The 17,071-nt window shown below is 41.0% G+C and overlaps 1 protein-coding gene across 1 annotated transcript; it reads right to left on the bottom strand.

Annotated features, from left to right (window-relative positions):
• Positions 1-20: 20 nt before the first annotated feature.
• Positions 21-16,326, bottom strand: slc2a11l (solute carrier family 2 member 11, like). Its single transcript, XM_047373280.1, has 12 exons — positions 16,299-16,326; positions 8,654-8,752; positions 6,540-6,700; positions 6,329-6,453; positions 6,116-6,245; positions 3,687-3,835; positions 3,382-3,569; positions 1,459-1,569; positions 1,056-1,157; positions 878-953; positions 655-782; positions 21-563 (listed from the first exon to the last, which is right to left on the bottom strand). The coding sequence occupies exons 1-12, from the start codon at positions 16,320-16,322 to the stop codon at positions 363-365; spliced, it is 1,494 nt and encodes a 497-aa protein (XP_047229236.1). The 5' UTR covers positions 16,323-16,326; the 3' UTR covers positions 21-362.
• Between the last annotated feature and the right edge of the window lie 745 nt (positions 16,327-17,071).

Genomic DNA, 17,071 nt, shown 5'->3' with positions numbered 1-17,071 from the left:
GAACAGATTTTTCCATTAAATTAATTTAAAAAACATGTCAATTTAATTAATTTATGAGCAGGAACAAAACTGGTATTTTATTCACAATGACAAGTATTATTTATTATGTACAATTAAACAATATCTTTCTTTATTCTGAAATCATGCAACGTCATCACACTACATGCATTTACTGTTAAGTGTAAAAGTACAACATAATACTCTGTATAACTCTGAACATGTGGTCTGATTTTCATTAGCCAATATTTCCCTCATCTATCTACTTTTTTTACTGAAATCTATTAGGGGGAAAAAAACACAGATTTATAAACCTAAAATATTGGCACTTTTGTAGTTTTAGGCCTTACCAACCTCTTCCTTTATCATAATTTGGTCTCTTGTACTTTGATTTCAGATGCCTTTTTCTTCTCTGAGGCTTTATCTTTGGCATGCATCCTCTCAAACTCAACAGATATCTCCAGCGCTGTTCGATCTTTGGTCTCCGGCATGTTAAATTTCACATGAAGCCCACAAATGAGGCAGACAGCCAGAAATATAAGGAAGCAAAAATTACCCAGATTCCCCTGGAAAATTATGAAACTGTGAGTTAATTTACAAGCCAACTGATCTGGATTGTGGTTAAGAAAATGAACAATTTGGTGCTGAGATACTCGCCACTAAGATGGGGAAAACCGTCCCCAGTACAAACAGGCAGGTCCAGTTAACAGTGCATCCAAGTGTGTATCCAGCTGATTTAAACGACTGAGTTAAGATCTCCCCCGGAAGAGAAACTGTTGTCGCAGCTTAGGATCCAATAACAGTAGTAGAAGGTGTTACTGCAAGATGTTCCTTCAGAAATGAGTCAAATCTGCTTGAGCATATTGTGAAATAAACATACCTGGTCCACTGGAAAAGAAAGAAATGAAGAGGAAAACAAGAACCATGCTGCAGTACGGCATCCACCAGACAGTTTTCTGCAGAGAACATGTAAGTCCTTGTTTAGTTGTCAAGTCACACAGAGCAACAAATTACTTAAAAAAATGCATTGGGTATCAAGTGGTTTTTAAGAAGCTCACCTGAAAGTAAACAGTGACAGAGAGGAGGCCCAGAGCTGCAGCCATTCCCATGTAGCCTCTGAACAGCAGGACCTTTCTGCCGATGCTCTCAATTATCATGAACTGCAAATTTAAATTAGGTGTTACAGCTAATTGCAATGCTCAGCTGTCACTGCATGGAGTTCAATGACCACATGGGGGCACTAGCAACACACACAAAGATATTCAGAGTAGTCCAAAATGAAAGATTTTGAGATTGTAAAAGGAAAATAAACGTGTTTTTTTTTTTTTTCATAATCTTTAAATTAGTTAAGAACACAAACAATAGTAGAATAAAAGTAATGGTTGTCAGGATTTTGTAGCTATACTTAATGGATAGAAAAGTTAAAAAATAATGTGCAAATATCAGTGAAAGCAGACTTACACAGGCTAAGGAGGTGGAGACTTCACACAGGCCTGTACCCAAGGCAGCATATGCTAACCTTTGTTCTTGGATCCCTGCAGCTCGAAATACTTCAAAAGAGTAAAAATACACCTGAAAATAAATATTTCAACTTATGAGCTTTAATACAAAAATGTGATCTTTACAGAGATGCTCTGTGAAATCAGGCCGTAACCAGAAAAGGCTAATTAGCTAATAAGCTCAAAATGACTGATTAGTGATCAGCTAAACTAAAAACCTGATCTTTTTCTGATCAGTGAATTCACTGATCGGAGTGGAAGTTGTTATTGACTGAGGATGACTCATTTACCTATTTTTGTATGTTTAATAATAAAGTCAGAGGAAGCACACAATGTGTAAAAAGCTTCTAGAAAGTAGACAGTGTTTTCCACCGAGGCAGGTTGGGAAGCAAAATTGCTCTATTTTAACTCCAATTCTGTCCGTCCCACAACATGACAGTTTAAGTCTATAGTAATTTTGTATTAGCTCAGAAATAGTGAATTCCTGTTTAACTTGCAATCATCTCTATCATGGGGTAAATGTGAAAGACCAAACAAATTATTTTAAAAGCAACTGTGGAAATTGGGATGGATGGATGGATGGATGGATGGATGGATGGATGGATGGATGGATGGATGGATGGATGGATGGATGGATGGATGGATGGATGGATGGATGGATGGATGGATGGATGGATGGATGGATGGATGGATGGATGGATGGATGGATGGATGGATGGATGGATGGATGGATGGATGGATGGATGGATGGATGGATGGATGGATGGATGGATGGATGGATGGATGGATGGGATGGATGGAAAGTAATTTAATCAGAACATTATGTGAAGTCAGTAAAATCAGTCATGTCAATGTGAATAAGCCGATATGTTTTAAGTTAAATGAACAACCTGAAATGCAACCAGATGCAAACCAAGCTACTCTGGCCCTGAAGGACAAGTGCAGATAAGAGAAGGGATAAGAGGGGAGCCACTGCACAGCTCCCAGATGTTTAAATAAACTTAAAAGTCCAAACGCGGGTGTTCTCAATTAACTTTTCTGCCACATTCCAGCCAATCCTGCATCCCCTCAAACAATTAACACGCCCAGCAGGGCTGTCAAAAACAGCAGATATGTGTAACGCCAACTACTCTCTCTCTCTTAAATACCCAGAGTGATGCCACCATTAGCCCTAATGTAAATAATTAAAAACCCTTTATGATGAAGGCTTGTATTCAGAACAAATGATTTAACAACTTAAAACAACTGCAAATGTGAACATTTTCTTCTCAAATATTAGGTTGGACATAGTGGTCATTTATTTCAGAAGGATTTTGTTGAAAAACATCTTATAAGATTATGTCAGAAGTGCAAAAGAAAAGATAGGAAAAGGTTTAGTGAGCCATAATCCACCTTCTAAGAGAGTAAATGGGTTTTAAGTGGCTTTTATTTATAGATGCTCCTGCCCCATGACGTGACCGCCTTTGTGGATTGTCACTGATGCAGAGACAAACAGCTCTACAACTTTAGGCTTTTATTGAGAAACGATCGCATTATTTTACTATAAACATGTAATTGTTAAGACAGTTTAGATTTAAATTTCCACAAGAAGTAAAATAAATTTGGTTTTTACTTAAAAAGAAAACTAAATCAGCTAAAATCCCCAAGTCAGAGTTTTACAACACTGGCGACTGGAGATTGAAATCATTAAATCTGATTGGTGCATCTCTACTTTGGTCTTTTAAGCTGGTTGGCTAAAGTCAGTACAATAAACAATTTCATGCTTTGGATTTCCATACAAACACAGATCATCAATTCTGCTCATCAGAAAAAGACTCGTATTTGAAACAATGCACTGTAAGCTGAGTAAATCATGGCTAACTACATTAAACAGAATATAACTCACAGCATTGAGACCACAGAGCTGCAGTGCAGTGAAGGCGATAACAATGGTGAGGAGCTGCCAGCGAACTGTTCGGTTCTGAATTAACTCCAACACCGAGCAGCTTCGGACGCTCTGCAGCGCTGCTTTCTCTTCCAGCATCTCCACAACTTCCTTGTTGTAGTCATTTTTGCCCCATAATTTCCTAAAAGCTAAGCGTGCATAAGAAAACATTGAATTTAGGTGCAGCTGGTACCAAACAGTAACACAATAAAGCTAAATTTTATTGTACACTGGATAATCTAAGGCTAAGAAATGGCATATCAAACCATTCTCAGAGGCCTGGACATTCCCTCTTTCCAGCAACAGGTATCTTGGAGACTCTGGTAGGAACGGCAGAGTGCAGAGCTGGAATAATGCAGTGAAACCATTGAAACCAAGCAGCCAGTGCCAATTCTTCTCTGTGCCAAGCAACTCTCTGTATAAGAGAGAAACTGACTTTGAAATGATGCAACAGTCAGGCCATCAAGCACACCCTGGTTTAATTTAAAATGTCCTAAGAATCATTAACAAGCCAGTTGAATGCAGACCATTCTTTCAATCAGTTATAATAATTCAGTTAGGGGAATCAGGGTAGCATTGTATATGAAATTGACTTATTCAACAGTCAACAATAATGAGGCTGGTTTCTAAAATTTTATTATAATTAAGATGTTGGTCTAAACTTTAACATACACCTAAAAAGATAAAGTGATCATACATAGTCATGATAAAAACATCATGGTACAACTCCTCTCCAGGTTTTTAGTATGAATGATCAGGACTTTATGAGGTTCTTAAGTTATTTGAATCTAAGCTTTAAAAAAATAACCAAATACCACAGATTCAACCATTGCAATATTTATTAAAAAAGTTCAACCCAAAAACTCAAAATACATCCAAAATCCTTGAAACTGCAGAACTGAACTTTTTCTTTCTGTTCATTATGGCTAGAACACAGTAATATGCATTTTAAAACACTGTTGTATTCAGAGAGCGGAACACATTAAGAAAGTGTTCAAAAATGTTTGTCACTGTTTTTCCTTAGAATGAGTTTTTCTTTTTTTTTTTATCTAAAAAACACAAATAAAACTGCTGTTCTTTAACCATAAAACAGGCAAATTCTTCAGTCAACATTTAAATAAATTAATAAGCAATCTTTTTTCATACGTTTTTTTTTTTTGCAGCTTTTGTAGCTCTGGACAAATTGCACAACCAAGGGCTCAAATGCCTGGATTGTAAGCGTTGCTGACTCCTGCTTTGGTGTCTATTTGTTAGGACTATATGTACTGATGTAAATTCAACATGTTGAATGTAAACACAGATTCTGATAAATTCTTTGTCTGCATCATCCCTGGGAGAAATATTTGATTCATTAAAGGCAAGCTTCAAATGTTCTGGAGATTATGGCACAAACAATAATAATTTTTTAGACTGAGCCGCAAGGAAATAAATTGATTTTAATTAAGGTAGAAAAAAAAAAGACATCTTACAGATTCTTTATATTTTGCTTTCTCAGAATCAAACTTTCTTGTAATCTTTTAAATTGGGCTGGATCAACATCAAAAAATGCTTATTGGTATATTTTCACAGAACTATCTACAATAACAGGAAGAAAAGGAAGAAAGTGGGTCTTTATGCCACCATGCGAGTAAAAACATAACGGAAAATTAGGTTTAAAAGATTTTTTCTGCTAAGTTGTCTTTTGTGCTGTTGTGTGTGGACACAACACTGGTTCATGTGTTAAGTGTCATGGCTGTCAGTTAGGAAAACTTACAAAAGTAGTGGCACAAGGAGAGCTGGACATTAGGTATAGGCGGGCAATGGAGGAACAGAGTATGAGTCAGGATAACAGAAGAAATTAACAATGAGTATGACAACCAGAGTGCTTTTATGAAGAGGAAAGTGTGCAGAAAGGTATGGCAAGCAGGTGAGACCAATCAGGTGATACCAATCAGGTGATGATGTGGATCAGCTGAGGCAGAGGAAGGCAGAGGAACTAAGGGGAGGGGACTAATAGACATCGATGAGCCAAGTGGAGATAAATAAAAGCCTAGAGAAAGTCTTACTGAACAAAGAAAACAAGAGCAGACTTATAAACTAAAACACAAAGGAATGAATGTCAACACTTAGGGTCATAAATAACAGGGAAATTAAGACAAGAAAGAAACCAATAGAAAGAAGCCTGTTATATCTTGTTGCTAGTTCAAATGTAAATGGCCTAACAAACAAAAAACATTCCTCTGTAGATGCTCAGGTACTTTCTCAGGAAGAAAAAAAGATGTAAGAAAACATTTTTTTAATGACTCAATAAATTGACTTTTTCTTATAACTTTAGAACTCATCGGCGGGTGGAAAAACTCTTCTGGGATATCAGTCTGTCATATTTCCTACATAAACGTCCTACATATCACAATAAAAGGTACATTTGGTCACACATAAAAAAAAAAAAACACCACAGTCCAAAAGTAGATAAGAAAAAAACGAAAAGAAAAACTATAAAAATTGAAAAGATGTTGACAAGTAGATAGTTGATATAAAATAACAAGGAATGACTCAGGACTTTTTACAATGCTGTATTTCCATGAAGCCCAGTTTCATTAGAATAGACAAAGAAATGTCCAGAGATTTATATGGGATTTTTCATTTGACCCTGTAACACCTCAGGGTGGATCTTTCATCTACTCGAGTCAGTAGGAATAATGACAGTTCAGCTCACCTGATCCCCAGCAGCTGACCAAGGAACTTCCCAAAAGATAAAGAGGTCGCAATGGTGACGCCCACCATCGCTCTTAGCCGCTTAGGAGCAGACTCAGTGAGATACATCGCTTGAGCTGAAAGACCAACCCCTGAACACAAATATAAACCAATAGAACCTGTTGCAACGGAGGAATACATGGGGGAACAAAAGCAGAAGTCGGAGGGGGATTACCTGCATTGAGGCCATAAAGAAATCTTCCCACCATTATCATCTCAAAAGAATTGGCTGTTCGGCTCAAGAGCATCAATATGGCCCCAAATATAGCCAAAAAATTGTTTAACAGAAGGCAGTGCTTTCTGGGGAACAGGCAAACGCAGGTCATTTCTGCACCATCAACCGCACCAAATCAATACACTGAAAGATGCTGTAAATGCACACCAACCTGCCAAATCTTGAACTGAGGGAACCTGCCATCAGTGATCCCAGTAACCCCCCGATGCAGAAAATGGACACAGTGAAGGACCAGATAAGAGAGACCTCCCACTCCTTTAAGATTCGGTCATATCTGTGTACACAACTTTTATTCACCAGCTCCTTTATGAACTGCAGCAGGAAAATACACAATAATTCATATTTGCATGTGTTGGAAGATTTGTACATGAATTATCATTGCTTAGTTTAAAAAGATTCTTCAGCTTTATGATTTACCATTAAAATACATTTTCATTTAATTAGTTTGGTGAACTTTGATGGAAGTGGTTTGAAAACGTTTTACATTTATCTTTGAAGTAATTTTATGAACTATTAACAGAATTGTCATCATGTTTTATAGTTGCATTTGGGTGGTTGCTATGCAGACTGAGCAGGAATTTGTGTGTGTGCGGAGGAGTTTGGGAAGCAGGCTGTTCGCACCCCAGCCAATCTACGTGTCCTTGGATCCCAGATGTGGACGTGTGTGCTGTATCAGCATCTGGCCAAAACCAGTTTTATGCAGTAGGACTTGTATTTGTGAAACGGTGTGTAGCCACACCCACGATGCTGTAACATGAGTGTTTTTTTTTTTCTTTCTTTAATAAAAGGTTGTGACACAGGGCAGCTCCTCAGAAAAAGGACTGTCTCTACCTGGCCAGCCAAAGATAGCTTTGACTCGCTTGTGTCTTCATTGCATACCTTCTTTGAGTTTATCAGTATGTCTACAGGGGTTGGACAATGAAACTGAAACACCTGGTTTTTGACCACAATAATTTATTAGTATGGTGTAGGGCCTCCTTTTGCATCAATTTGTCTTGGGAATGACATATACAAGTCCTGCACAGTGGTCAGAGGGATTTTAAGCCATTCTTCTTGCAGGATAGTGGCCAGGTCACTACATGATACTGGTGGAGGAAAACGTTTCCTGACTCGCTCCTCCAAAACACCCCAAAGCGGCTCAATAATATTTAGATCTGGTGACTGTGCAGGCCATGGGAGATGTTCAACTTCACTTTCATGTTCATCAAACCAATCTTTCACCAGTCTTGCTGTGTGTATTGGTGCATTGTCATCCTGATACACGGCACCGCCTTCAGGATACAATGTTTGAACCATTGGATGCACATGGTCCTCAAGAATGGTTCGGTAGTCCTTGGCAGTGACGCGCCCATCTAGCACAAGTATTGGGCCAAGGGAATGCCATGATATGGCAGCCCAAACCATCACTAATCCACCCCCATGCTTCACTCTGGGCATGCAACAGTCTGGGTGGTACGCTTCTTTGGGGCTTCTCCACACCGTAACTCTCCCGGAGGTGGGGAAAACAGTAAAGGTGGACTCATCAGAGAACAATACATGTTTCACATTGTCCACAGCCCAAGATTTGCGCTCCTTGCACCATTGAAACCGACGTTCAGCATTGGCATGAGTGACCAAAGGTTTGGCTATAGCAGCCCGGCCGTGTATATTGACCCTGTGGAGCTCCCGACCGACAGTTCTGGTGGAAACAGGAGAGTTGAGGTGCACATTTAATTCTGCCATGATTTGGGCAGCCGTGGTTTTATGTTTTTTGGATACAATCCGGGTTAGCACCCGAACATCCCTTTCAGACAGCTTCCTCTTGTGTCCACAGTTAATCCTGTTGGATGTGGTTCGTCCTTCTTGGTGGTATGCTGACATTACCCTGGATACCGTGGCTCTTGATACATCACAAAGACTTGCTGTCTTGGTCACAGATGCGCCAGCAAGATGTGCACCAACAATTTGTCCTCTTTTGAACTCTGGTATGTCACACATAATGTTGTGTGCATTTCAATATTTTGAGCAAAACTGTGCTCTTACCCTGCTAATTGAACCTTCACACCCTGCTCTTACTGGTGCAATGTGCAATCAATAAAGACTGGCTACCAGGCTGGTCCAATTTAGCCATGAAACCTCCCACACTAAAATGACAGGTGTTTCAGTTTCATTGTCCAACCCCTGTAGCTCTGACAGCATGCATAAAAAAATCATCAGATAGCATTGATTTAAACTGTCACATATAACAAAAAAATTATTACTTTTTGTTTTAATTTTTATACTCACAAAAGAGGGGGATGTCATCACAGAAACACTGAACCCATATTGAAATGTCCCCCCGATGCTGCAGATGAAAATGGCAGCAATGAGGACGGGACAGTCTAGCTGCAGATACAAACACACCAAACAAAAACTGGACCGTTATGATCATTTTGGCAAAGTTGTGTTAGATCATCAAATCATAAATTTAATTAATTTTTAAAAGCTTTATTATTATTTACTTTTTATTGTTACACAATAAATGTTACATTTCTGCAGATGTGGTGCCACAAAAAATGTATAATAACACAAAATATGTATTATTAAAAAAAACCTGTACTTTTCTACAATTAATAAACTCAAACCCCCCCCCAAAAAAACAAAATAACTAAACTGTGAGAACAAACGTAAAAAATACTGGCAGATTTGGCACCAGAAAAAACTAGTTAACTAAAAAATAACTGTTGAAAAAAAGTTGTTTTCCACATTTAACTGAATAAAAAACGGTAAGGGTAAAATAATCATAAAAAGGCATTCCAGCAGATGGGTCATTGTAAAATGAAAATCATAGGAATCATTTTAGAAGAAAAAAAAAGAAACTGTTTTTTTTACTATTAACAGTAAAAAGGGTAAAATCAGTAAGGGCAAGCAAGTGTGGAAAACACCTTATAATATTCTGGCAGACAGGGTTTAGAAATACTTGCAAAAAAAAGAAAATGAATGTAATGTAACAGAATTCCTGTAAGAACTGTAAAAGCAACAAGGGCTGTAACAATAACATAACATTTTATCAGATCAGACCTCAGAATTACTGGTACTGAAAAAGAAAATACTGTTGAATAACAGTAGAAAGAGAAAACTGTAACGACTGGTATTATAACACAATATTCTGCTAGATTGACTACCAGAAAAAGACTATTCTTCAATGAAAATGAATGACTGCAACAATAAAATGTGTTTTGTTGAATTAATAAATTGAGCCTCATTATTTCTGTCATTTTCGGAATAGATCTGACCCACATACAGAGAACACTCAGAGGAAATAACTGAATAGTGAAAGGTGTTTATTTACAACAGTGAGTCAGGGACATGAACGGGTAAATTCGCCAACTGTATGAAAAGAGGGGAAGAGAACTGGTGAAACAGGGAACTGATATGTTGCGAAAAATAACGTAAGGTAATTTCTGTAATCAGGAAAATGGCTTACTAAACAAATGCCGTCAGGTCGCCAGGGGCAGAGGGAGTCAGGACCCAGGTGTGCGAAGCGGGGTAATCCAGATGGTTTTGCTTGAGCTGAAAAGTGAGTACTGGTGAGTTCAGGAATAGTTCTTTGTTCAGGTACTTGCGTTGGAGGGTGGACAGGGTACGCTTCTGCCTTGGTTCTGGAGTTTGAGAATAACAGGAAGCTGCCAGCTTAATCCTTGGAAACGAAATCCAAACAAAATCCACCAAATGTAGGTAAACTTGATCGTCCAGAAACCTCTGGAGCCGAAAACAGTGTACAACGAAGATAATCAAAGGTTCAGGTTTATGCCTGCGAAAGATCACACACAAAGTCAGCATAGAGACAAGGAACGAAGCATAGCTTAGTAGTGGCTGAGTTTGTTACCACTGCAGGCAAACACTCTGGCATCAAAGTGCTGGCAGCCTCCTGCTTAAATACTCCTCGAAGCAATCACCAGATCAGTCGCACCTGACACCCAGCACACCTGAGAAACTCTGGAACCATCTGGAAACTGAAAACAAAGTCACAAACAAACACAACATACACACACACACTAAACCCAGAACCCTGACATCATTCCCCCTTAACGGCCGCCGCCAGGCGGCCCAGAAGAAGTGGACGGCAGGGAAGCTCAGTAGTTCTCGATCAGAGACGGGTCACATATTCAATTCAATTCAAAGATACTTTATTGATCCCCGAGGGGAAATTAGAATACCAGTACAACCCATCCAAACATACATCATGACACAAGACAAGTGGAGACGGGTCACCGAGGCTTTGCTGCCCACTCACAGGCGCTGGCCTTGCTAGATGAGAAAAGAGGCCACATTAGGAAAGTAAAGGGAAAAAAATCATATTTCACAGTTTATCCTTAGCAGGATACAGTTTGAGATTGCAAAAAACCTCAGCACAAAGAAGCAACAGTTGACAAAACAACATCATGCCGGGAACGGTGAAGGTGGTGTGAGGGGGTGCATATGTTTATCTTGAGCATGTGTGTGTGTGCTTGTGAGTGTGTGCAAGTAAGTCCATGAAGCACTGTCACAGAGGCCATTGTCCTTGATGGTTCGTTGGAATGTTCATCAACCGGCCACAAAGTTCTGAGCAGGTCCACAGATGTTCTCAGGGAAGGGAGGGGGGCAGAGGGAGCAGAGCGTCATGTTTACATAACTTCCAGGAGAAGTTGAAGATAGCCAGCCATCAAGGCCGTGTAGGGGAGCCAGATTCAGAAAAACACTAATTATTTGGGTTAGGCTGACTCTTAATTTTCCGTCAGCCTTGAGAGTCTCGCTGGTGCTTCTCAAAGGCCAATCCAAACAGCCAAATTCCTGGTCTTTTGCCAGATCCGAGCGAACAACTTTCTCCAAGATTTATCCCATTTCACCCCTAAGTCCAGGAACCGCAACCTGCCTGCAATCCTAAGGATCACATCCAGTCACATAGGAATGACCGGGACATCCAAGAGCGATCCTCAGGACCGTAACCCTCCCAATCGATGAGGTAATGCCAACCACGGCCCTGCCGACGAGAGTCCACGATCCATTGGACCGCGTAGACTGGGTGCCCCTGACGGTCCAGGGTGGGTGGTGGGGGTTTGATTAGAGGGCACGAATCACTGGAGACCACTGGCTTAATCTGAGACACGTGGAATGTAGGGTGAATGCAAAGACTTGCTGGTAGGCGAAGGTGAACTGCAGAGGGGCTGATCACAGTCTCGATCTCGTATGGGCCGATGAAACGGGGCCAAAGTTTCCTAGACATAGACTTAAGTGGCATGTCTCATGCCGATAACCATACTTTCTGACCAGGCTGATACTCGGGTGCAGGTCAGCGTCTTCGGTCAGCGAAACGCTTGTTCTGGTCAGCAGTTCGATGAAGGGCTCAAACGGTTGAGTTCCAGATGGTTCGGCAGCGGCAAATATGTTGATGAACTGATGAAACTGTGATCTCCTTCTTGTCGGCCGAAAACAGAGGTGGCTGATACCCAAGAGATGCTTCGAAAGGTGAGCGTCCAGTAGCAGATGATATGTGAGAATTGAGAGCATACTCAACCCAAGGTAGGTATGAGCACCAATCTGTAGGATTTGTGGATGTGAGGCAACGTAGGGTGGATTCCAATTGTTGGTTCAATCTTTCCGTTCAACCGTTGGACTGAGGATGATAACCTGAAGTCAGTGAAACCTTTGCTCCCAAGGCTAAACAAAACTGTTTCCAAACCTGAGAGATGAACTGTGGGCCACAGTCAGATAGAATGTCCTGGGGAATCCCATGGAGACGGAAAACGTGCTTGGTGAGGAGTCTTGCTGTTTGAAGTGCTGATGGAAGTTTTCTAAGAGGAATGAGATGGCATGATTTAGAAAAACGATCAACGATCGTGAGAACTGTAGTCATACCTGATGAGAGAGGCAGTCCCGTAACGAAGTCTAAAGCAATGTGGGACCATGGTCGATTAGGGATGCTGAGGGGTTGGAGAAGACCTGCAGGTGGCTGGTTACTGGACTCGTTTCTGGCACAGATGGCGCAGGCCTGAACGAAATCTTTAACATCTTTATGTATGGATGGCCATCAAAACCTTCTCTGAACCAAAGCAGTGGTTCTACTCACACCAGGATGAGCCGAGAACTTGGCTGTGTGAAGCCAATCAATGAGCTTTACACGTACATGAGATGAACATAAATGCGGTTTTGGTGGTCCTGTGCCAGGGTCGGGTTCCTGCTGTTGAGCCCTGTTAATAATTCCCTCAATCTCCCGTCTGAGAGCCCCTACTGTCCAATTGGACGGCAGAAAGGGAGCTAGTTCCTTTACCAAATCGTCTGTGGCAAACTGTCTGGAGAGGGAATCAGGCTTAGTGTTCTTGGGTCCTGGCCTGAAAGAGATACACAAATAAAAACGAGAGAAAAATAAAGACCACTGAGATTGTCGTGGATTGAGTCTTTTTGCTGATTGGAGGTAGGACAAGTTTTTATGATCAGTCCAAACTTGAACAGGATGCTTGGCCCCCTCAAGCCAGTGGCGCCATTCCTCAAGGGCCAGCTTTATGGCCAGTAATTCTCTGTCGCCCACATCATAGTTTCTTTCTGTGTTGCTTAACCTGCGAGAAAAAAAAAGCACAAGGATGAAGTCTTCCATCCTCAGAGTTCTGAAACAAAACGGCCCCTACTCCGGTGTCAGAAGCATCGACTTCCAAAATGAACTGTTTAGAAGAGTCGGGGTGAACTAAGATAGGGGCTTGCGAGAACTTCTTTTTTAAAGCCTGGAAAGCTGCTTCAGCTTCAGGCGACCAGGAAAACAAGATCTTGGAAGATGTTATTGCAGTAAGGGGTGCAGCTGTCAGACTGTTGTCCTTGATGAATCATCTGTAGAAATTAGCAAATCGAAGAAAACACTGTAATGCTTTTCATGAGTCTGGTACAGGCCATTCGAGAACAGCTCTCATCTTCTCTGGATCAGAACGTACCTGTCCACCCTCAAGGATGTAGCCCAAAAATGTGACAGACGGCTGGTGAAATGCACACTTTTTAGCCTTAACAAATAGGCGGTTCTCCGAGAGACGCTGGAGTACCTGGCGAACATGTTTGCGATGCTCCTCAATGTCCTTGGAGTAAATCAGAATGTCATCAAGATACACGAAAACAAAAATATTCAAAAAATCTTTGAGAACGTCATTGACTAAAGCCTGGAACACAGCAGGAGCATTGCATAGTCCAAAAGGCATGACCAGGTCGAAATGGCCCAATGGTGTCTTGAAGGCAGTCTTCCACTCGTCCCCCTGGCGGATCCTGACAAGATGATAAGCATTTCCAAGGTCTAATTTGGAAAATATGGTTGCACCATGAACCGGTTCAAAGGCGGAGGTAATGAGAGGAAGTGGGTATTTATTTTTAACCGTGATTTGATTTAAACCTCTATAGTCAATACAGGGTCGTAATGAGCCATCCTTTTTACCAACCAAGAAAAATCCTGCCCCAAGAGGTGAGGAGGAAGGCAGAATAATACCTGCAGCCAAAGAGTCATTAATGTAATTTTCCATAGACTTCCTTTCAGGATGTGAGATATTATACAGCCTGCTAGAAGGCAGGGGGGCACCAGGAAGAAGTTCGATTGTGCAGCCATAAGGTCTGAGTGACAACTAGTGGGCCAGGACTCGATGCGACACTGAGACCAATCTAAGTGAGGGTTATGTTTCTATAACCAAGGGAAGCCTAGAACTATAGAACCTTGAGATACTGGGAACATGAAAAAAGATATCTCTTCCCTATAGTTACCTGACAGTAGTAGTTCAAGCGGTTTTGTTCGCCGAGTTATCTGCTGCAATTTCTTTCCGTCTAGGGCTAGGACAGAACGAGGTGAAGTAAGTGGTTCCACCTCAATGCCAGCTCTGACAACTATCTCAGTATCTATTAAGTTTTGTTCACAGCCTGAATCCAACATGGCGGACAGAGTCAAAGTGTGTTGATTGAATGTAATTGTAGCTGGTAAGCTGAATCTGGGAGCTTTGTATTTCTGTGAATGGTCCACCAACCCCCCCTTCATAGTTAGTGGACCTTGCCTTTTGGCTGCCCAGGACAAATAGGACAAGATGCTATAAAATGGTCAGGTGAACCTCAGTAAAAACATCGCTTAGTTATTCTGCGTCTCAGTCTCTCTTCAAAAGTTAAATGTGTGCGACCCACCAGCAATGGCTCAGGGTCAGATCCTGATCGTTGAAGCAGAGTCTTAGCTGTGTGTGGAGAGCTAGTTGTAAACTGTGGTTTATAATTAAACCTCTCAGCTCTGGACCTCTTTCCTTCCCTTATCCCATTGTCAATTCTAATAGCTTGAGAAATAGCTTCGTCTAGTGTAGGGGGGTCATCAATCAGGACTAACTCATCCTTTAAGGAGTCGTCTAAAGCATGAAAAATGGTTGACTTCAAAGCCTCATTATTCCAACCGGAAGCAGCATCCAAAGTACGAAACTCAACGGAAAACTCAGTAAAGGGTTTATTATGCTGCTTTAAAGCCCTCAACTGTCGACCAGTACTAGTTTTGTCAATAACAGGTGAGAATGTCTGCTTAAACTCTTTAACGAACTCTTCAAAAGTACAACCAAAGTCTCTGCAATCTGAGAAACGGGCCTCTGCCCACTGTAAGGCCTTGCCTGTCAATAAACCAATAACATACAAGATTTTCACATCATCATGGGGTAAGGAATGTGAGGAACGGTTGAATACTAGACCACATTGAAGCAAAAATCCCATACAATTACCAACCTCTCCAGAAAATCTTTCCGGGTTAGGTGAGGTGATGTCACGGACATGAGGAAGCTGTTGGGAGGGTGGTGCTGCAGCGCCATCTACACGTGTGGCGGACTGAGTATTTAAGCTTTGCTGAAGCATGGAGGTTATCTGTACTAACTGTAGATTTGTTTGGCACTGTTGCTCTGTAAGGGAACGAAGAGAGGAGTAATGAAAATGGATCTGGTTAGCGTGTTCAGATAGGGTTCTTCGTAGTGGTTCTGCTGGGTCTTGTTGGCCAGAGTGTTCTGTCATTTTCGGAATAGATCTGAACCACATACAGAGAACACTCAGAGGAAATAACTGAATAGTGAAAGGTGTTTATTTACAACAGTGAGTCAGGGACATGAACGGGTAAATTCGCCAACTGTATGAAAAGAGGGGAAGAGAACTGGTGAAACAGGGAACTGATATGTTGCGAAAAATAACGTAAGGTAATTTCTGTAATCAGGAAAATGGCTTACTAAACAAATGCCGTCAGGTCGCCAGGGGTAGAGGGAGTCGGAACCCAGGTGTGCGAAGCGAGGTAATCCAGATGGTTTTGCTTGAGCTGAAGAGTGAGTACTGGTGAGTTCAGGAATAGTTCTTTGTTCAGGTACTTGCGTTGGAGGGTGGACAGGGTACGCTTCTGCCTTGGTTCTGGAGTCGGAGAATAACAGGAAGCTGCCAGCTTAATCCTTGGAAACGAAATCCAAACAAAATCCACCAAATGTAGGTAAACTTGATCGTCCAGAAACCTCTGGAGCCGAAAACAGTGTACAACGAAGATAATCAAAGGTTCAGGTTTATGCCTGCGAAAGATCACACACAAAGTCAGCATAGAGACAAGGAACGAAGCATAGCTTAGTAGTGGCTGAGTTTGTTACCACTGCAGGCAAACACTCTGGCATCAAAGTGCTGGCAGCCTCCTGCTTAAATACTCCTCAAAGCAATCACCAGATCAGTCGCACCTGTCACCCAGCACACCTGAGAAACTCTGGAACCATCTGGAAACTGAAAACAAAGTCCCAAACAAACACAACACACACACTAAGCCCAGAACCCCGACAATTTCCACATTTCCCACAGCTTCTATTTGTTGTCTTTTTTGCTACACCAACAACAGCACTGAGATTTAATGTAATATCCAAACCTCAGTCCCAGGTGTGAAAAACAGGTTTTATAAATTACTTACGAGGAGAGTTAGGTGTTGCGGCATGGTTGCATGCTGTTCTTTTGTGTCTTGGTGTTCCACCTGCATTTGTAACAGAGTGGTGAAATGATTAACTTTGTTTGGAGGCCAAGGAAGAAATGTGATGTACAGTGACAAAGCAGAAAAGCTTTGCTACTCCACTTGTGTGCAAATGCATTCACTTCATTAACAGATTCATTCCGTTTTTGCTGTTTGTCACATTAATGTTTCATCTAGTATATTTTAATATCAAGCTAAGATAACTAATGTAAAAACAAAATGTAGTCTCCAAATAATTTAATTTTCAATAGAAAAAGGTTTTCCAAACCAACACAGTGCTATGTGAAAAAGTAATCATCCCCCATGGTAATCACGGACTTACTGTGATTAACCACATTTTTAGGAAAGCTGAGTTCAATTTCATAAGCTGTGCCCAAACCTGACTACTGCCAGGCTTAAGGAATCAAGAAATCACCTCAACAGAGCCTGTCTGGAAACATGAAATAAGCTAAAACATCTCAAAAACTATATATTATGCAACGATCTAAAGAAATTCAAGAACAGATGAGAAACAGAGTCACTGACATCTGTTAGTATAGAAAAAGATGACAAAGGCTTTCAAACTCCAGCCAATCAGAGCAAGTCATTATCTACCAACATTTTTTCAAGAGTGCATCAACCACTCATCCAGGAGGCCACAAAAGAACCCAAAACAACATCAGGCCTCACTTGCCTCATTTAAGGTCAGTGTTCATAATTCAAAATTAAAAAGGACA

The sequence above is a fragment of the Girardinichthys multiradiatus genome, chromosome 8, assembly GCF_021462225.1.
Source record: "Girardinichthys multiradiatus isolate DD_20200921_A chromosome 8, DD_fGirMul_XY1, whole genome shotgun sequence".
Taxonomy (NCBI): domain Eukaryota; kingdom Metazoa; phylum Chordata; class Actinopteri; order Cyprinodontiformes; family Goodeidae; genus Girardinichthys; species Girardinichthys multiradiatus.
This window is presented reverse-complemented; position numbering and strand designations above follow the sequence as displayed.